The 21,463-nt window shown below is 40.2% G+C and overlaps 2 protein-coding genes across 5 annotated transcripts in view; one reads left to right on the top strand and one right to left on the bottom strand.

Annotated features, from left to right (window-relative positions):
- The window catches only part of LOC131254156 (beclin-1-like protein), a 45,655-nt gene extending 39,213 nt beyond the window's left edge, over positions 1-6,442 (top strand). The window contains exons 10-12 of one of the 4 annotated variants that reach the window (XR_009175504.1): positions 1,185-1,406; positions 5,440-5,578; positions 5,819-6,442. Coding sequence is in view for 3 of the 4 variants with exons in the window: in XM_058255161.1 (XP_058111144.1) it covers positions 1,185-1,406; positions 5,803-5,806 (226 nt within the window). In the remaining variant the exon portion in view is untranslated. Of the gene's footprint in view, positions 1-1,184; positions 1,503-5,439; positions 5,579-5,802 lie in introns of those variants that run through there. The other 3 variants (XM_058255161.1, XM_058255171.1, XM_058255165.1) reach the window with 3 other exon arrangements.
- Positions 6,443-7,670: 1,228 nt separating this feature from the next.
- On the bottom strand, positions 7,671-20,694 carry LOC131254146 (DDT domain-containing protein DDR4). Its single transcript, XM_058255154.1, has 11 exons — positions 20,155-20,694; positions 19,960-20,070; positions 17,071-17,157; positions 16,946-16,983; positions 16,752-16,833; positions 16,496-16,602; positions 16,217-16,376; positions 16,049-16,141; positions 15,726-15,849; positions 9,951-9,993; positions 7,671-8,506 (listed from the first exon to the last, which is right to left on the bottom strand). Exons 1-11 carry the CDS (start codon positions 20,353-20,355, stop codon positions 7,930-7,932), a joined length of 1,623 nt encoding a protein of 540 aa, XP_058111137.1. The 5' UTR covers positions 20,356-20,694; the 3' UTR covers positions 7,671-7,929.
- Between the last annotated feature and the right edge of the window lie 769 nt (positions 20,695-21,463).

Genomic DNA, 21,463 nt, shown 5'->3' with positions numbered 1-21,463 from the left:
GAGCCCTGCCCAACCCCAAGAGGACCCAACCTGCAACCTGACATGACCCGAATTCCTCTATACTTGACCCAACCCAAATACATCCAATTGTTCCCAAACTAACCCGGCCCAATTTTGCTAAGCCCAAATCCATCCCGATTTCAAATTGGGTTAGTGTTTTCCAGCCTGAACCCAACCAGAGGACCTTGACAAACCTGACCCAACCTGACCCAAAGTCAGGTCGGGTTAGTCGGGTTCAGGTTGGCGCCCATACCCAAATTGCAGCTCCAATGCAAGATACAGCTAGATAGAGCCCTTACTGTATTTTAGTGAAGAATACGGTGGCATAGGGCTGTCTGAACTCTGACTAGGTTTAGCTGTTACAATCCGAAACAAGGGAATAATCCTAATTACTGTTGTTTTGGTAGAAAACTATGTCAGAAGGAATTGGAGTGAGTACATTATTTTTCAAATACGCCGGTTATTTGACCGCATAACCCAAACAAGTTTATAATGGAAGTAAACATCCATTTCTTACACAGTCAATCATTCTCTTTCTACATCTTGTTGATTTTTCATATGTTCTTAATGTTTCATCTTTCGTCCTCCATATTGTATAAAAGGTTTATCTGCATATGAGACCAAGTTCTATGAATTTTTTTTGCAGTAGCAGCTGGTTTGGCAATCAGTTATACCATTTTGTCCATGATTGGTGATCTTGATTTTTTTCGTTTTGTTTTTTTGGAGAGTTTCTGTATCCTGCAAACACAGAATTGCTTAATTTATTTCAGAAAATGATTTGTAGTCCACGACAAGTGTGGTCCTCACCTACTATGGTTTGTCATTTCTATGGGAGCACACAGGTGCCTCGTTGCAGTTTTTTCTTCTTTTTTCATTCGAATCTTTAGGTGCCTGATACAATTGAATGCTGAAAAGCAAAGGGCAGTGATGCTTTCTCTGCATTGTTTGTGCTGAGCACCTGTGATGCTTTCTACATTGGCTGCATCGGGCACGCGAAATTCACAGTAGCCGGTTGTTCTTAAATTTGCCAAACTTCCCTCACTAGTGGTTTCCTTTCATGTTCATGCCTAACAATTCGAAACATTTAAGAAATCTTTAAGGCCCTCAAATTTTTTAGGAACATTTTCAGTAGGCATCTCTGTTTACAAGCTGTCGTTTTCTTTTTCCCTGTGAATCTTTTGTAGGATTGAAAATGACAAGGTGAAGAGCTACAGAATTGCATTAAGCTTCAATAAGCTGGAGCATTGGACAAAGGCTCTCAAGTACATGCTCTGTGATCTGAAATGGGTGCTATCCTGGTTCGTCCACAACACCAATTTTCAGCCTCTTTCTGCACCACCAGCTTCTTCTCAGACCAATTCTCAACTTAGTGCATCAACAGGGAAATGTCTCCAAGGCGGAATCTAGTAAGCCATCCAAACCGTTGAATAATACACAAAGGTCCAACTCACATTTACAACGTATATACATACATACATACATATCTTTTTCTACAAAATCAAGACACCCATGTTAGAGATTGATATATTCTTTGTGATTATTCATGGCCTTGGGCTCATACATTCTTTGGCAGCATTAGATTTTTTAGTTGTCATCTAGAACCTTTGTAAACAGCTTCATCAGTGCATCTGAAATAAAATCATGGCACACCAATAGCAAAGGTTGTGTTTGGAAACTGAGGGAAAATGCATTTTTAAATATCCTAAAATCCCTGATATGCGGGCCTGTGATGAGCCATGTCAGTTAATTTTGTGGTCTCTTTAGAGACAGGAAACATTTGGAACTGAAATCTTCTTCTACGGGAGTTGTTGTTTCTGTATTTCTGCTAATTTTATGTCCTGCAAGACTGCATGTAAGGTGCTTTTAGGCAACCCTGCATGAGCTGCTCCAATTCCATGTCTATTAACTGCTAATCAGGTTAACCCATGTAAATGACTTCCTTCAAGTGCTTTTAGGCAACCCTGCATGTAACCGCATACTTCTCGCACTCTCCAATAGAGTTTTGTTTATCCTCTCAGTCACCCCATTCTGTTGTGGGGTCCATGGAGTTGAGAAGTACCTTGTGATGCCCTATTCCTTGTAGAATTTCATGAATTCTGCTTCTTTGTACTTTGTACCATTATCTGACCCGAGACACTTGTCTCTCGGTTTGCTTCTTTACTTCCACATTTCATTCATTGAACTTGACGAACACCTCATATTTATGCTTTAATAAGTAGATCCAAACATTCTTCAAATAATCGTCTATAAAGCTCACGAAGTATCATGCTCCTCCCTTAGATGGTACTATCACTGGCCCTCAGACATCGGAATGCATGTAATCGAGCATCCCACTGCTAGTATGTGTAGTAGTCTTGAACCTTACACTGCATCGCTTTCCATAGATGCAATGCTCGCAAAAATTCACCTTGCACACCTTAACTCCCTTCAACAGTTTTTGTGTATAGAGTTCCATCGTGCGCCTCTCGCTCATATGCCCTAGCCGCATATGTCACAGATTAATTTCATTTATGTCAAGTGGTAACAGACTCACCTATCGCCGTGTTCCCAATCAACTTGTACAAATTTTCCGTCTTATGTTCCTTCATTAACACAATTGCACCTCTGGTAGCCTTGATTACACCGCCAAATGCGGTGAAAGTGCACCCGTTCGTATCTAAAACTCCTAAGGATATTTTTTTTCCCAGATCTGAGACATGCCTGACATTTCGTATGAGCCCATCAAACATCCTTACCTTGCTTGCTGCATCATTCGCCATTAGAAAACTTCCACCATCATAGGACTTGTAGGAATCAAACCAAGTCTTATTTGGGTACATTTGATACGAACATCCTGAATCGAGTATCCGTGTATCTAAGAGATGGCTCGTACCTAAAGAGACTGAGAGGTCTCCTTCTAAGCTTTATTCAGCTACACTAGCTGCTTCACTTGTGTTCCATTTTTCCTTTATTTTCTAGGTCATCCTTTTGTTTCTGACAATCTCTCCTAAAGTGCTCCTTTATGCCACAATAGAAGCATCCACCATTTGCATTCAATTTCGATCTAGAATTTTTCTTCCTGTCAAACTAAGATTGCTCAACGGATCTCCCACGTCCATGATCCCCTTTCGTGACTAACCATTCGGCATGAAAGTCCTCTTCTCGTTAGAAATTAGAGTCGCGGTGATCTCTTCCAGCTTCACTGTATTCTTCTCATACAGCATAGTAGTAACGATATCTATTTTGTCTTCTTCGTCGATCATCACTCCGAACCTTAACAACTCGCTACACACTTTTGTAAACATGTTCGTGTACTCCAGTTGATTGGATCCTTCCTTCATCTGCCGCCTGAGTAGTTGTTTCTTCACAAACAACTTATTTGCGAGGGACTTCGTCATGTATAGATCTTCTAATTTTTTCCACATCTCTCGGAGAGATTCCTCATCCAAAACGTTGTACATGAATTCATCTGATAGACATAGATAAATCGTGCTCATAGCCATCTCCTCGAGTTCGCTCCATTCATCATCCGATATCTTCTCCAGTTTAGTGTCCAACAACGCCTTATGTAACCCTTGTGATATTAGAATATCCTTAACTTTTTGTTGCCACAAACTGAAATTCTTCTTCTCATCGAATTTCGACCTCAACATCTTCATTGAATTCCTGAACATCCTTAGACCTGACGCTCTAATACCACTTTGTTGGAGATTCAGAGCCCTCAACAAACTTAACTAAAGGCTAGGTATTAGAAATTCGGATCTAATACCATTGTTAAACTATGCAATTTGTGCAAGCACGTTCAATAAAGATAGAATAATCGAATAAAGTAGAATAACCAAGCAATAGAGCAATCAACCACAAAACACAAGATATTTTATGTGAAAAAATCCTTGTGAGAAAAATCCAGGGCACAAAATGATAAAAACCCACTATAATCAAAGCCTTAAAGATTATACCACCTACCTTCGTCGATTACAGATGAAACCCAAATTTCACCTTGCGATGCTGATGTAGAAAGTGTCACAGATACATTCCTAGCATGGTTGGACCAAAAGAAGGTGGACCGTAAATTGATCATAACTTTTGATCTGGGTATCATTACGACGCACCAAACCGAGTATCAAGAACCGAAGCAGCATGAGAACTCAAAGACGAGTTCTTTTGAAGTGGAGGGGACTGATGTAGAGTGGGTCGCGGACACTTTCATGTCCAAGATGAACCTGAGAAGACCCAATCAGAGGCGGAAGTCATCAAGACCGTCAAAACCTTAAAACAGGCATATCTTGCAAACCGGAATGAGTTACTCGACGTACCATGTATGATTTTGGGGTAGGACGAGCTACTTTAGCCAACCAACTTGGCCTAGCCGGGTTGCCCACGCCGAATTTGCGAGATTCCATCATATCGACAGTCGAATTACATGTTTACTTCCGTTTTTACTATTTTTTGTAAGTTTTAGTTTAATTATAACTCTTCATCCGTTGGGCTTTAGGAGTTGTGTCTAACATGAAAAGTGTTTAGAAAAATTAGGAGAATAATTTACTATTTATAGTAAGTTGCAAATTCTAGGAGTTTTAGTTGTAGTTTGATTCTGAAATTTCTCCCATTGCTTAGTATCCCTATTACTCGTTTATTTGATCAATCAATCAAATTACGAATTTTATAGAATTTATTTCTATTTTGCTTCTTTTTTCCTCATGGATTCAAGAAGTCTCTCTGAAGAGTCCGGAGAAGCTCCGCTCCGTGTATTCGGAGTAGTTATCCTTGAGGAAGACGATGATCGACCTCATCATGTTCATCCCCGTGTCAGATGCACACGTAGGAAAGCCGTAGCCCTTTGAGAAAATCCATTCACAAGCTCTTACAAGTGTTTAGAATCCTCTCACCTCACAAAACCATTTCCCTTGGAAAGAAAACACCTATATTAACAAGCCATAATCACAATCAGACTTAAATACCCTAATTTGTGCTAATTTGTGTAACATGTTTCGGTTGAACTAAAAGCATACAAATCTTCACCATGTGCAACAAGAAAATCCACCCAATTTTCAGTAGAACCAAAAATGAATCCAGTCGAAGTAGAATCCAAGACATTACACAACTTGCATTCAAAGAGAAATCATATTATTGTGGTCCAGTTTCTTGTTCATCTGAATCATACTTCTGATGACTCTGCCATTGATGAGGTTGACTTGAAGATCGACTAGATCCTATCATCCAATACTTGGCCTTTTTTCCCAGACCGTTGCTGTTGCATTTCCTCAACCATCAATCTTTTGGCCATTAATTGAAGGCTTGGGATCTTACGATCTGGAATTTCAGAGGCACCCCCCATCAATGGTGGCTCTTTTCACGTAATCGTGGCCTCCATTGTAGGTAGTTGGCACATGAGAATACCATGCAGTGTCCCTCCATGCATACCTGTGCAGAACGTGCTTACTCATTAATCTCACACAGGTGGCATCTCCATGCAAAATAGGACACGTTCAAGCAAGTAGGGCTGAAAGCCTGAAAGGGCGCAGATCCGTCCAGGCCCATCACCTCATGTAAAAACAAAAACCCAAGCCTGGCAAGGGCCCATGACAGACCAAAACAGGTAAGCCCCAAGATGATCATACCCAGCTTGAGCCAGAGCCCAGCCCATTCACCCACTTTGCAAGGTCCTAGCTATGGATAGAGTGTACCCCACTATGCACGTAATCTAGCCCAAAACAGATGTCATAAACAGTTTTGAGCTGTATATTTACAAGCTAATGAAATACGTCAGTGCATGTGTGAGAGACATACGACTGAATACATGTTTGGCTCAAAATTCAGTAGTTGATGTGATGTGGAGGTGTGCTAGAGGCAGATGCAGTGATCAGAGACCAATGACCTTGCGGATCAGTTACCTATTTAGCCATTTGATTGAAGGGACGTCAATATTCGCATGATTGCGGACGTAATTCAACAACGGAACGGCAAAGAAAGAAGAGAATTGATTGAAAGTTGAAAATAATTTTATTGATGATTTACAATTATCATACTTGCAATCAATTGTTAAGAACAAAAAATCATTCATTGTTGTTGAAACTAAGCTTCATGGCAAGATGGTCATTCGGGAGGCCGACAATCATCTTAATGAAAGTTGGTGATCATCTGGCATAGAATGACAACCCAGTGTAGCAGCACGGCAATGTAATCATGTAGAATTTCTTGTAGCAGCGTGGTAGCATAGCCATGTAGCAGCATAGTAACATAGCAAAATAGCCACGTAGTCCAGGATAGCAGCGTAGCCACATAGCTGCATAACAGCCTTGTAAATAAGTAGCGTTGCGCAAGTTTTATTGATTTTAGACCTCTCCAACGAACTCCATTGATTGCTTTATTTATAGATTATATGAGATGAGTATGTAATTATTGCACTACCTTCTCAATTACGAGTAATTATATGACCACTCCATCACCTCCTTAATTACGAGTGGTTACTAAAATGATTAGATTACCAAGTGATCATGGCTTCTCATATCTCAACATATTTACATGTCAGTTATTGCTCATTGGCCTGAATCATGTGTCCTATGACCACGGCTAATCATAACGACAATGTCCTATGATGGTTGAGATGAAGCTACTGCATGGCGTTTCCTAAGCCATCTGATTGTAACAGGTTGAACATTGCAATATCCATATCGTACTTGTTTCTCGGGTCAGATACATATGGCACTTCGGTTAACGGTTGCCCATTACCAACCCATAAATGGGCTGGCCCAGCAGGGTTTTAGACAAACCGAAGCTAGGCCTGATCATAAATGGGCTTGAATTTCAAGCCTACACCGATGCCCAATGTAACCAAAGTGGGCCTATCCAGCGCACAGTATAGTAGGGTTACTCAATCAGACCAAACAAAAAGAGGGGCCCATGGTTCGGCATTCTAGACAACTGATCTCCTGCATCCTACCGTCGGTAGACCATGCCGAAAAATCTCCTGTGATTTAAACAGTCTATTTTCAGGTCACAAGTCAAAATATTAGGATTGTCATATCGAGGGGAATTTTTTTTAGGCAAGTTCCATCACGATGGAATGCAACAGGCTAATGGCCTGGATCACCGAACCACAAAAGCCACTTGCAAGAACTGGAACTGGAGGGAAGCCTCCTACAATTTCTCCGTGCGAAACATCCCAAGACCGCATCACATCGAGAGTTACCATGCAAATACCTGTGTCAATGATAATATGATTGCACTCTTTTTAAATTATAAAAAAATAAAAATAAATAAATAAAGCGCTTCTCTAGAGACTAGCATCTTTGCCCAAGTATTATGTACATTCAGTCAATCGTACATCAATCCAATCGTTCAAAGCTTCCGCCCCCAATGTTAAAGGCCCATGCCCAAAATCCTCACCAATCCTAATGACCCAATCATCTGATCTGCACCTTGTATCGAGGTGTTAAAAGGAGATGCAAATTCACATCCAACGGGCAAAAGTACATGCAGAACAGTTAGGAGTCAAAACTAATGAATATGTGCACCCCATCCACGGTCCAGATGTGCTCTAGTATCTATATGATACCTGCTCTATAATTTCTCTAACATGAACAGCTCTCTTTGGGACTAACCAACTTAAGCATTTCTAAAACTTAAAAAAAAAAAAAAAAAAAAAAAAAACTACTGTCCAAAACCATGTAGGTGCCCCTTTTCAAGCATTAAAAATCTAAATATTTTCCTCTTGAGTAACCTCAATTCAACATGAAGCAAAATTGCGATTGAGGATATCGAAATACACAACAATTCTACCTAATTACACTCTTACACGATGAAGCCAGTTTACTGCTACATCTATTTTACTACAAGCATGATTTTACTTGTAAAAAACAAAATACAAGGAAACCATGTAATGTCGTACCTGTTGATATCTCATCTGGCATCACTTCTATCCAAAATGTTCCTACACATCTTCACCACCTATTTATGATCATCATCAGCATCAGAAGAGTCTGTATCTGAAACCTTTTTCTTGAGGTTGTTTGAGGGATGATCACCATCTGCTTCTTCCGAGGAGCCACTGCTATCATCAGAGTCGGGAACAACAAGAGGGTTATCATAGTTTGTGTTATGGTTGGGCCTTTGCCTCAGTCTTTTCTTTGTATCTGCTTGAATTCTACCATCAGCGCCAGACACATTGATCTGGTTTCTAGTTCTCGCCGAAGTTCTCAAACTGTGGCGCAACATTACAACCGTTTTAGGCTGAAGATCCTTCTGTTTCTGAGCATTCCTCTGGTCATGATCGTTGTTTTCCTTCTCAGAACTACCTGAGCTGCTATCATCCTCAACATCATTATCATCTTCTTCTTCAGCATCACTCTTATCATCGTAATCGTCGTCGTCGTCGTCGTCGTCGTCGTCGTCACCATCATCGCCATCTCTGTACTTAATGTTGTTGTCAATCTCGAGCAGACTCCCATTAGATGCAATGTCCTTCCCATCTGCGGCATCCTCCCCTTCTTCTTCTTCATCAGTTTGCTCTCCGGTCATCGATTTACTGGTTCATGGTTTAGACACAAATCAGGTTTGACATATTGACTTAAGATTAGAATATTGATACAGCACACTTGAAAGGAAGTTGCTTCTAAGCTTGCCTATCGCAAGTACCAGCATATGTTTTGAATGTCCACTCAGAACAGAGAGAATTGATTGGCAAAATAGGACATGAAGCAGGCCCCAAATGTCTGGGATAAGGCTATGATGATGAAGATTTATTTTCAGTATTTTTAACTATGAGCTATGACATGCAACTACATGGAGAGAGTAGGGAGAGAAACGAAACACTGGGGGAAATGATGCAGTTACACGCATTCAGGCTACACGCAGAGAGAGAGAGAGAGAGAGAGAGAGAGAGAGGGTTTCAAATGTTGGCAACCCATACCCACTTTTTTAGCTGCTATGACCCACTCGATCCTTAGATCAGCCTCATTTTTAGGCCAACATCTTAACATGATCCAGCACAACTGATGTTATGGTGTGGATGTTACATATTTATCACAGTGGACCCCACAAAGCCTTTTCACGCAGGCTCCCTAATGTTGTGCCTCCCATGTGGGCTACACACAGAGAAGAGAAGTTGGTGCAGGCTACTCTCAAGGGGTTGAAAGGACAAAAATTACCCTTGGGTTGAAGGGCGACAGAACAAAGGGGGAAAAAAAAGGATATTTCCCTCCTCATGATTAATTACCGGGACAAGAATGTAAAGCTACTCATGTTATATACAGTGCCGAGGCAAAGATATTTCTAACTCTCTGAGAAATGGAAAACAGTGTTAATCCCTCCAATAAAATCCACAAATAGAGTAGCATCTTCTGGCCATCAAAAAGTTAAGGAGAAAGGAATAAGTATTTCTATCATGTTATTAGTCATTTAGAAATTTGATATTATTTATTATATTCACGTGGAACTTCAAGCATCTCTAGATGAAAGGCGATTTTTCATTTCTGGAAAAATAAAAATAGGACTTTGGTGCTTTCTGGAAAAAATAAGACCACTCAGGTTCTAAAATAATCAAGGTCGCTTGGCCATTTCTAGCTCTGCTAGTGCTAGCAAAGGGTTGGAAATGGATCATGCAACTTGCATGAGCAATAGGAAGCTCTGCCATCAAATAACTAGAATTAATTTTGTTACCTCAATCTCACTAAAAGTTGATCACACACCTTATACAAGTAAAGAGGCAGCTCTAGGACAAACCATAGTACCATTGATCTAAAGAAGGGGGAAAAAATGGAGAGGACATTTGGGTAAGCCTGGAGGCATTCCAACGATCTCCATTCAACCTTCTTGAAATGTTTAGTTTCTTCTAGAACTTTCTGGAGATGTTTATGTGTGAGAAGTTTCATTGAGGAGAAATTTATCTGGCTAGACAGTGAAGCAAACTTTTAAAGTAAAATGAATATATGAATGGAGAGCATCACACACCACATTAGTACAGAACTTACTTGTTCATCTGTATAGCCTCTTCAATAGAGCGGTCGAATTCATCTGTAAATGAAGTCCGAAAATTAATAGAAACATTCTCGAGAAAAAGGCAAAATGAAGAAATTTACAGAAAAGAAAAGGGAAAATGTAGATAGCAGGGTCAATCAATAGAGAGGCTACTCAGGAGCTTCTGAGAAGTACAGTTGAACCATTTGAACCCACCCGTTTCCCAATGGGAAAGTTCTTGGCGATTTGTGTGCAGCTATATTTTGTTGAGGAAAGAATTTGCATATTTTGCCAAGAGCGTAATCAAGACTTGTATGTAGTAGTTAAGCTTTACAATGAGATCAAAATTTATGGTTGAAGGCCTCAATGAAACAAGTCAAGCTTGTGGTAGAAATGGAGGAATGGATGACCAAGATTGAAGGTGATAATGCACTAATCCAATCCAATAGCCCTTTCATTTGGACATCCTAGTTAGCAGCATGGACACACAAGCTCATTGCTGCTCCATTCATCATTTAGCTGACAGGGCATGAATTTACAAACAAGACCAAAACCTCACCATTTGATTGCAGCATGACTCCGAGGATTGTTCTATTACAAAATTGCTAAAGCTCAGTCTTTGGAAATTGAATTATTTTTCCTTCCAAAGTTACCCAATCCAGCTGTTATTTTTACACAAGGAAGCTGCAGAGTAGCTGCAAGGGCCATTGTTCTATTACATGAAGCACACTATTATGGAATTGAAACTGTTTTACTTCTAGAGCTAACCAATCAAACTATCATATTTGAGTGCGAGATAGACATGGGTAATGCTCTAATAGAAGCAAGCAGGGAATTGGGATTCAAGAGTGACTCCAATAAGGAGAGTATAAGAACTCCCATGCCCGAATTTGGCAATGAGCCCAATTCTCTGTTAAGAATAATACCCCCACCCATGGCACTGAAAATGCTCTAATAGGTCCAACATCCATGTGTCCCCTAAATCTTCCCTCCTATATAGGGACTGGACTCTTTGCCCATGTATCCATTTAAAAATTTGCCACCAAGAACACAGCACTTAATTAATAATTATTGCCTATAGAGAAAAAAAAAAATACTATCCCAAGGCACAGCCATGATAACAATGTTCCCACATTATCCTAGATACTTTCATTAACGATGTCCACCCAAATAATAATAATCATACCCATGTCTAGTTCAACTCTAGCTGTGACTCTTGTGCGGTGCCCATGACATAACCATCTTGCACCTGGGTACGTGGTAGTAATCTGCAAAATGCAAACCCTACACTGATATTCACAATTTTATCATTTCAGCATGATGTGAAGCCAAAGCCATGGCACTATCAAATTGCTAAAATCATATGCTATGCCCACTCAAGGATTTTCTAGTTCCTTTGCTCCCTGTCAATCTTATAGAAGAGAGACTGGTGAAAAACCTTTAAGGCTATTATAGTAGCTAAGCACCAAACCATGTGACCAATTGTAGTCAGGCTATGAGGTTAGGTCAAATATTTAATGCACCTGGAGTAGGCATACAGACTATTTATGAATAATAGAGGGATTGATAAGACCTAGATCTAGATAAAGCTTGTGAGAACATCAATAACCCTGGCTAATTGTAGAAAGCTTTCTGAACTATGAGCTGAGACTAGTCTTAGCAGATACATTTTGTTGAAATCAAGATCATTGATGAAATTCAGCTAAAGCCCCAAGAAACCAAGCAGAAGTCTAGCTTTGAGCTGCTGGTTCCTGTACCAACATTTTAATTGATTCAATCCGGTTTTGAACACATGTTGAACTTTTGAACAGTAGTTCTCATTGATAAAGGCTAGTGGAGAACTGCACAATGTGGGTGTACATGCTGAAGGATATCACACGTATTGAAACTTTGTGCAAGATCCAAGTCATCAAACCAGTGGCCCCCATCAAATATGCCTCCCGACCAATGATCCAACAACAGCCATTCTTGCATGGAAGAGGAATGCCAATATCATGCATTCATGTTTGATGAAAGGAGCATTTTACACCCACATTCATGCATTGCACGTTAAGCGTGCAATGGATTGGGCTAAGGCCGAGTGAGGGTTGGCCATAGCCCAGCCCTAATCCACTGAGCCTTGGCCTTGGGCCTGGCCCTACAAGGCAGGGCCAGGGACAGCAGTTTTTTTCAAAGGATGAAGAGTGGAGGAATTCTTTGATACTCTGACAAAGGGTACTGGATGATATGCAGGCACTTAGAAATTGTACAATTGGCATACATCTAACTCAATTTTAGCCATCAAAATCATAGAGAGGCTACTTTAATGGGCTATAAAAATAAAATATTATTATTTGTATCATTTGTCCCAAATATTTGAATTTTTTTCTTCTAGAACAAACCATTGGATTTCAATGTTGGCAGTCGTCCATTAGATATTAACTAATCTATCAATTAGGGCATCGTATTGATTTAAGTATTATTTTATAAACTATCTCACATGGGTCCGCTATCTTGATGGTTTGACTTGAGTAGTAATTTCCAACTCTTTCAATTTTTGTGCCTGTGTATCATCCATCACACACAGCCAGATTATCAAAGTTTTTGTTCTCCCTCGTATGTCATTAGCCGTGAAAGAGGATTTTGTTACAAGAGGTTGCCTGCACACTTTGTATAAACATGCTCATCATTAACCATGTCAATATGGAACCGTTTTAGAAAATTTAAGCATTTCATGAGATGGATCACACTGCAAGATCGTAAGTCCAAAAATCAGGTTTGTTCACTTCTTAGGCAAGTGAAAATTGCATGAGAAAAATGGGTAGTTAGAAGAAGTCCAACAGTCCAAATTCAACCTATATGCGTGGCTCACTTAATGAGTCTACCATCATGATTTTTGAGATATGGCATGCTCATGGGGTCCACTACCTAATGAACGGCCTAGATCTCATGGGGTCCACTACCCAAATATTTGCCATATGTTCTTCCACCCCTTCGCATAAAGGCTCCTCAATCAATACCAAATTTTCCAGCTGTATGTTATTGTACATTATTCATTTATTATGTCACCGAATAGAGAAAAAAAAAAAACTTGATACTCTGGCAAACTGTGATGGATGATACACAGGCAGTAACTTAAAAATAGCATCAGTGGCAGACAAGTAAAACTAAACTCTCCGAATTGTAGGTCCCAGTTTAGATGCATCATGAACCAAAAAATGCGCTTATATGATTATCTATCAGATCATGGTTCATTTATCAGACAGTTAAAAATGTTATTTAAAAAAATAAAAAATAAAAAATAAAATCCAATGGTCATATTTCAATAAACTAGTGTCCAGGAATCGAAGGTTAGGATTGTTCAACCAATCTGGTAGTATGATAATAAGTTAATGACGGTAGTTTCCACAATTTAGGCGATTTAATTTGAATTGATGTATTCTACATGTATAGCATCCAAGTGCATGCATATCAGGCGTCATATGCTGCTAGAGTATCGAATACCTTCCCACCAGAATAATAAACTAACAGTAGGGCTAACAGACCAGGTCAAGCTATTCATCATTGGCTCAGGCCTGACCCAGCCTGGATTTCAAGCCCAGGCGCAGCCCTCAGGCCAAGTTTAGGGGCCTGGTGTTGGCCCTACAAGGCCGAGCTAGGCCACCTGGCCCATTGCCAATATTGCATTTGTATAAAATATAGGGTCATTCATAGGTGGAACCCACTCTTCAGATGATCTGGCCTAAAAATCAAGCAATCCTACTCATCTAGTGGTCATTGATCTCTCACGAGTACCACAATGTTACATGTTGCCATACATAATTAAAACACAATTCCTTGGGTGGTCCACTATACCACAGGATCAATATTTTGTCCATCTCAAGCGGTTGCTAAAACATTGCTTTTTTTAAACATTGACAATTTTGGTAACGAAAGGCCAAAGCCAAAAGAATACGATGCGAAGAGAAAGGAAAAAGACAAAATTACAGATCTAGCCAACTATCTGGAAATTGAACAATAAACTTTGCCAAAATTGCCCACTCCATTACATGCATCTTAGCCCTATTGAAGACCTCTGATACTCGTACCGCGCTACCCCTCAAGTATTGATTGTTCCTTTCTAGCCAAATGAACCATATCCCCACTACTAAAGAAAGATGCCAAACTTTTTTCCCAACCTTCCCAATTCCACCACGACCTCATCATGACCCAAACTGATCCGAACAAGTTGAAAAAGTAATTCCACAACATGCTAGCAAACAAGCACTGAACAAAGAGGTGATCCACCTATTCCTCATCGTGGTAACACATTAAGCAAATATTCGGAAGAATCATCTTTCTTTCATGAAGGTTGCCCACCGTTAGCACCTTCTTACACCCCACGAACCTAGTGCAACAACCTTTGGAGAAGCGCCATAGCACCACACATATGCCAATTGACAAACTCCTTCCCTACAACGCCACTACTAATGATAGAGAAAAAGGACTTCACCGAGAATTTTCCAAACTTTTCTTTTAACCAAACCATTGAGTCATCTTCCGATAACACGGGCCAAATCTTGAAAAGTAAAACCAACAAGTTAACCATCTGCTCGAACTCCTCATCATCTAAATTCCTCCTGCAAGACAGAGCCCAAATAACGTCTTCCCCTTGAACACTAAAACACCTCTCCACCTTTAAATTCCCCTCTAACGAAATCCTCACTAGACGAGGAAAAACTGCCCCCAACTTTTGCTCCCTCACCCAGATATCCTCCCAAAACCTAATCTTCTTTCCATTACTTTAAGAAAAAACAACCCCTTCCCATACTCTATTTTTTAACACTCCCACCAACTTCCAAAGAAATGAAACGAAGATGACCGGATCCATCTACCCCCTTCTTCCACCCCATATTTCCTACCCACCACCTCTCTAGTCTCCACAAACAACCATCTTCCACGCCCAAATCTCCAAACCCATTAGCCTAACAATTCGAAGTCCATTACCTCCAAATTCCTAAGATTAGCTCCCCCTTTATCACATGGCCTACAAACATCTTCTAAAATATTGCATCAATGAGATGATGATCATGATGATAGTAATAATAATTAATGATAAAAGGCAAAACAATGGAAAGAACAACGGAGAGGGTTGCCATGCTAGGCAAAACCAATCATTCCCTAGCTTTTTTTATTTAAGATTTTGCATATCACTATGTAGACACCTAAAGTAAGTCTTTTTGAGTCAAGGTCTTGCACATATGAGTATTACTACACATAGGTTCGCTGGAAGAGTGGAAATGGACCAAGGGTTGGCCACAGTATAAAATAAAATAAAATGAAAACAACTCCAAGTTTCTTATTTTGACACTATGACATCATATAATAAAATCGCTTCTTCCAAAGCACACCTTGTTCGTTCCGCTTGCAACAATCTGATTAGTTCTCCAAGTGAAAAAAAAAAAAAAAACATCAGACATTCCATCATGCTTGACTCTAACCGGGGTTCATGGTGGTGGAGGAACCAGATTAGAAAAGAGAGGGATTCTAGCTGTAAGATATCTAATGAAACCGTAGCTGGAATTGAAATCTCATTCAAACAAAAAGATATCAAATATTTGGAGGGTTTTTTTTGTAACTAACACGTTTTTTTTTCCCCAAAGCAAGTTCACCACCAACTGTAGCTGCACTGTCCACTAAAATTGTGTCCCTTTTAATGCATTTACCCTGCCGAACTTGAGGTTTTTTGTGCATACAAGCATTTTTTGTTGAAACGTAGATGCATAACCAATGGAATGCTTAATCATAGGCAAGGAAATAATGGATCATACCAAATGTGTAACTAACAGGTCTGCGATCACGACAGGTGCGCTTGTTTCCAAGTCCATGAGGATAAAGAAAATCGTCCAACTGCATTGCTTGCCTTTGTTGTCGTTTCAGTGCCCTTTCTTTCTTCTGTCATGGTACAAGAGGCATAATCTTAAATGAACAACTGATAGTGTGGAAAATATAACATCGTAAGATGTAATCTGTCAATCACATTACATCTAAGCATTGCATGCCAATGTGAAGAAAACTAGCATCAGCTTAAGAATCTAAATGGAACTATCAGGGCCTCTCTATAGACTAAAGAAGGGGAATATTTTAAATTCACCTTTTGAAATTTCTCAATAGTCGGCATGATGTCATTTTTAATGACTTCCCCGACTGCAGATTCGAACTTAACTTTGCTAGATGAAAGTTCATCCTACCAGAATCAGAAGAAAAAAGGTGAATGAAGGTCACTTAGGAGGCATAAAGAGCAGAAAGGATAGAACCTTACTGATATTTCCCGAAATTCCTCGAGGTTAGTTGCAAGGGTTTCCCACTGAAAACTGGTCGTTGGTTGTACCAGGCTACCCCTCCCTTTTAATCTCTGTTTGAATTCAACATTTTTTATTTCCCGGTATAACCGATGACCAATAACTGAATCTCCATCATACCTTTTAAAATAAAAAAACAGGGAAGGTATTAGCATGGGGCACACAACGAGTCAATCACATTTGAAAACATTGAAACAACACATCAAATAGAACTACTGTTTCACACCCAGGAAAAATACCAGTATGCCGTTCCATTTCCATCTCCACCTATCCTATCCTTACGAAAGGTAGACAACTGGGTTCCACATTTCAGTGCATCATCAATATACCTCAGTAGATCATATTGCTGTGAGTAAGAAAGGGGTTATTCTCAAGGTTGCAGGAAAGAAATAGAAATGGAAAATTAGTGACTTCATACTTCATCTACTTTGAAACATAGCCAACATTCATCAACAATAGAACAGATGCAGACAAAGAAAAGACTGGTCGATATACTTCTGCACGGATTTCACAAAGTGCTTTTAGGATCAGCAGCCGAATTGTCGGATCAAGTTCCTTGTATCTCGATATCTCCTCACTGCACAAGCAAGGAAGACGGAAAACCTTTAGGCCTCCAATTGTACTCTCAAGTTGCAGAGAAGAAAAATAGTCAATGACATGTCTCAATTTCAGAAGTTCTCCACACATACCCACGAGCCACAGTGAGCGGAACCTCCCCTTCAGCCACCTGAGCAAAGAAGGCTTTATATGAGCAACAGTAAATAAAACAATTAGTTATTTTTATAGCAGTGAAAAGTTCATCAGAGTGACGTACCCAGCGCCACCAAGTCGCAATTTTCTTGCAGACTACTGTCACCCATGCATCAGAGCCTATCAAGTTTTTGCTGACAGGTGGTATCCCCTGGCAAACATTCATTCCATCTCTGTCAATATATTGGTACCGACAGGACAAAGAAAAGTAGCTATAACTCATATCGGAAGGGCAAAGTAGGGAGAATTAGTTTCAAGAACTAGAATCCATGCCCATTTGAATGTAATGAAGTATTTTTCAGTCTTGCATATCATATCAACCCACTAGGTGAGCCAATATATTGGCTGATACTATTGTTGCAATCAAGATTTCATTACTCGGGGGGGGGGGGGGGGAAGGGAACTGAAAAGAAATCACAATTGAGGTTAGTTTAACATGTATAATACAATTATTTCCTTCAATAAAATATAAAACTTCGCACTTCATATGATTTGAGGGTATGTTTGGATTTGTTGAAATATAGATTAAGGAAACATCATTTCCATGAAAAAAGTATTTTCATTATTTCTTTTTGTAAATTTCTTGAAAATACTATTTCCATTTCCCTCTCATTTCCTAAAAACTTCCCCTTTTTCATTTCCTAGCCCAAACTTAAGAAATGTCATTTCAAAAAAATTGAGGGAATGAAAGAAAAATGACCCATGTTTTTATAAGTGCCCCACAAGGTAGTCACATGTGCCACCACCCATCTTCTAAGCCCCCCACATGTGCAATTGTCCAACTTCGAGTGCCCCACATGTGCAGCATGTACCACCATCCATCTTAAAGTGCCACACAAGTGCCATTGTGCCACATATGTCGCCCATCATTTAATGACATGTTTCAAGGAGCTACACACCCGATGTGTCATGTACAACATGTGCCACCCTCATCTTCAAATGCCCTACCTAGGCTATTGAGCCACATGTGCCACATGGCCGCCATCCATCTTTAAGCACTTCACATGCTTGACATTTGCCAATGTGTGACATATGCGACATGTGCCACCAACGACCTTCAAGTGCCCCACATGTGCCAATGTGCCCACGTGTGCAAATGTGTCTCGCGTTATTGTGACACATGTGCCGCAATCCATCTTTAAGTACTCCACATGCGCCACATGTGCCACCATCCATCTTCAAGCATCCCACGTGTATCAATGTCTCAAATATGTGAATGTCACATGTGACAATGTGACACAGGTGCCACAATTCATCTTCAGCATATAGGTGTCACCTTCCATGTTCAAGTAAAATTTTCATGAAAAGTTCCTCTTTTTTGTCCAAAACAACAAATTTGGAAATTAAGAAAAAATATTCAAGAAAATCTTGTTGAAAAACAAGCAAGGGAAACGGCTTTTCATTTATCATTGTTTTCTTGGAAATGGTATTTCCAAAAAAAAAAAAAGACCATTTTCCACACGCGCGCGGAAAAAAATAAAAATAAAAATCCATGAATGCAAACAGGCCTTAAGGGTTACAAAATAGTGATATAGGGTGAAAATTAGAAGTCCTGATAATTTTTAATGCAATAAAACATCCACGCATGTTATGCAATTTTTCAATATTTTTGAACACTGCGTCCATGCATAAAGAAAGGAAAACGAGATTTTTTTTTTCTTTTTTTTTTTTGGAAGGTAGTGAGAAAGAGAGGGAATATCTATTCATCTGAGAATGAAAGAAATCAAATAGACTTGACAGACAAGTATGACCCAAACAATTTCTAGTGGCGAGTCTAATGACATCTTTACATCAATTTATGCATTCTAAAGGCCATGAGAACACCCACAGACTAAGAAAGTGAAAGATTGCCAATAGACATCAGTTCAAATCAGCCTCTTAGTAGGTGAAGATCGTCAAAAGTATAGGACATATTAAAAGAAATACCATAATTGCCATGGTAAGGACTAAGAAGATGCTCTAAGGTATACACCTACGATCCATGCTTCATGAATTTTCATGAAGTGCGCAAAAAGCATCTTTACCATGACCACGGCAATTTTGCATGGTGATGAAGATAAGGTCTTTTTTCCCATTCCATCATGTAGATGGGCCATGACCCAAAAAATAAAAGTGATCTTCTGGACCGTTCCAGTTATCCAATGGGCATCCTCCATAAACTTTCCTCAGACCATCGCAGACATCCTAGTGAAGCAAGGTTAAGATTATCTTTTGCATGGTGGCACGACGCTAATTCTGAGGCAGAATTGTTAGCTAGGGAAGGAGTTTATCAGACTTCACTGCACCCTTCAATATATTGGACTATGATAACCATCATCCAATCACTAGCTGCAAATGGACAGTTAATTCGAAGCCGAGTGCAAAATAAGCAACAATCCACATTCAATGGGAAAAGCCCACGATAATCAGATACCAAGCACTTGGGTGTTTGCTTACAGTCCATCCACCAACCATATCAACAGTCTCGATTGCCACAGGTGCAATGGGGAACCATGCTAGCATCTCAAATGCCACTTGCAATTCACAAGTACGTGAATTAGGGTAAACCCATGGGAGCATGTGCAAAACAAAAGAAATCGAAGTATTTATAAACCTTGCCAGGACAGAGAATGCAAAATGCCAAAAAATGTTGAGAAATTACAAGAAGTGGGCTGAAAAAATAACTATGACCAGCAGTCTATATTCTACGTGTATACGTGGCCAGAGAGAAGCGCAATTTCCAGGCCAGAGCATATTCACGGTGTGCCCTGGCCGATGAATGGCCCAAATCATGCACACATGTGCCACAAATCGCATCTTCAGTCTCTCCTCACAAACCCTTACATTTCTCTAACAAAAATGCAAGTTTGAGAGTCTTTCCACGACAAGATTCAGTCAAGTTCAGTGAATATCATCAACAGCATCAAACGCAGGCAAAAAGATTTTTATAGAATTATTTTTAAAAAAAAAAAACCTTCAAAAGGGCAATGTGAAGCTCGGCCAGCGTATTGTTCGGCGTAATGAGAGCCGTTTCGATCTCCTCCGCTGAAATCTCCGAATCGATCCAAATAATCGGCTGAAAAACCTGAATAAATGGGGGAAAAGGATCGAAGGGATGAAAATCCAATAAAATCGACAAAAGAGAGTTTGTAGAAGTGGAGAAACTTACATGTAAGAAATGGAGAACGGAAGCCAGCTCCCAGCGCTCCCGAAGCCTATGCCGTGCGAGCTGATCCTCGGACGTAGGAGGTATCGAGACCGTTGCCAGATCTCCACTGACAGGATCTACAGCCGAGCTACCTTCTTCCGCGCCGGTGTTGGAAACCGTCGTGCTCCCCCTCCCTCTCTCGCGCCTTTGTTCCCCGGACATGGTGAGAAGCGCGGGAAAATCGCCTTGAAAGAAGTGGCGAGAATTTGAAGAAAAGAGGAGAGATGTGGGAAGATTTTCGAGGGTGAGATAGAGCAAATGGAGAGAAGATGGGAAGCTGAGAAGTTTCAGAGTGTGAGAGAGAGGGACCTAAAAGCGAGATTTTTCCCGCCTGAAACTTTCTTCTCACTCCCTTCCGTCGATATTATTTCCAACCCTTCCATACACAGGCACGCGTACTTGCATGGACACGTGTGGGAGATCAGATCTTTCCATCAGGTGGGCCGAATTATTCGGTGATTCTGCGATTGAGGTTATTACAGCACGACGTATCTCTGCACTCTCCAACGTCGGACGCGGATCAGGTGGCGTTGCCAACACAACACCCCAGCGGTGGTGTGTCGATGTGGGCCAACGTGATGTGACGTATGTTTTTTATAAAATCGGATTGTGTACTGAATTATTCAGTGAGCTTTTATCCTACTGAGTAAACTCAGTTAAGCCCACTGTGAATGTATTTAGCATCTACGCCGTCCATATATTTTTCCAGGTCATTTTACTTGTTGATCCCAAATTTGAAGAATATCCAAAGCTCAAGTGGACCACACCACAGGAAACAGTGGGAATAATGACTTCCACCGTTGAAATCGTTCTTGGGCTCAAAGTAATGTTTATTTGTCATCTAACCTGTTCATAAGATCACACAGACATGGATTTAGGGGAAAAAACAAAATAACATCTTGATGCAGAGCTTATGCCGCACCAAAAAATTAAAAAAAGAAAAATCAATGGTAAAATTTCAATTTACACTGTTTCCCATGGTGAGGTCCACTTGAGCTTTAGATATGTTTCTTTTTTAGATCAAAGACGAAAATTACCTATTAAAAATGGATGAATAGAGTAGATAAAATATATAAATCACGGTGGACCCATAAAGTTTACTTGTAAGCTAAGCGTACTATGTTACTCCGTGGCAATCCGTTACCCTTTTTATTCTTCGCCGTCGTCCATCCATTGAGGGGAACGGATTGGCTACTCCCCTTGACACCAGCCATTGGCTGGTGGTCGGTCCTCTGTGGGGCCCACCATGATGTATGTGTGTCATCCATGC

The sequence above is a fragment of the Magnolia sinica genome, chromosome 1, assembly GCF_029962835.1.
Source record: "Magnolia sinica isolate HGM2019 chromosome 1, MsV1, whole genome shotgun sequence".
Lineage (NCBI taxonomy): Eukaryota > Viridiplantae > Streptophyta > Magnoliopsida > Magnoliales > Magnoliaceae > Magnolia > Magnolia sinica.
This window is presented reverse-complemented; position numbering and strand designations above follow the sequence as displayed.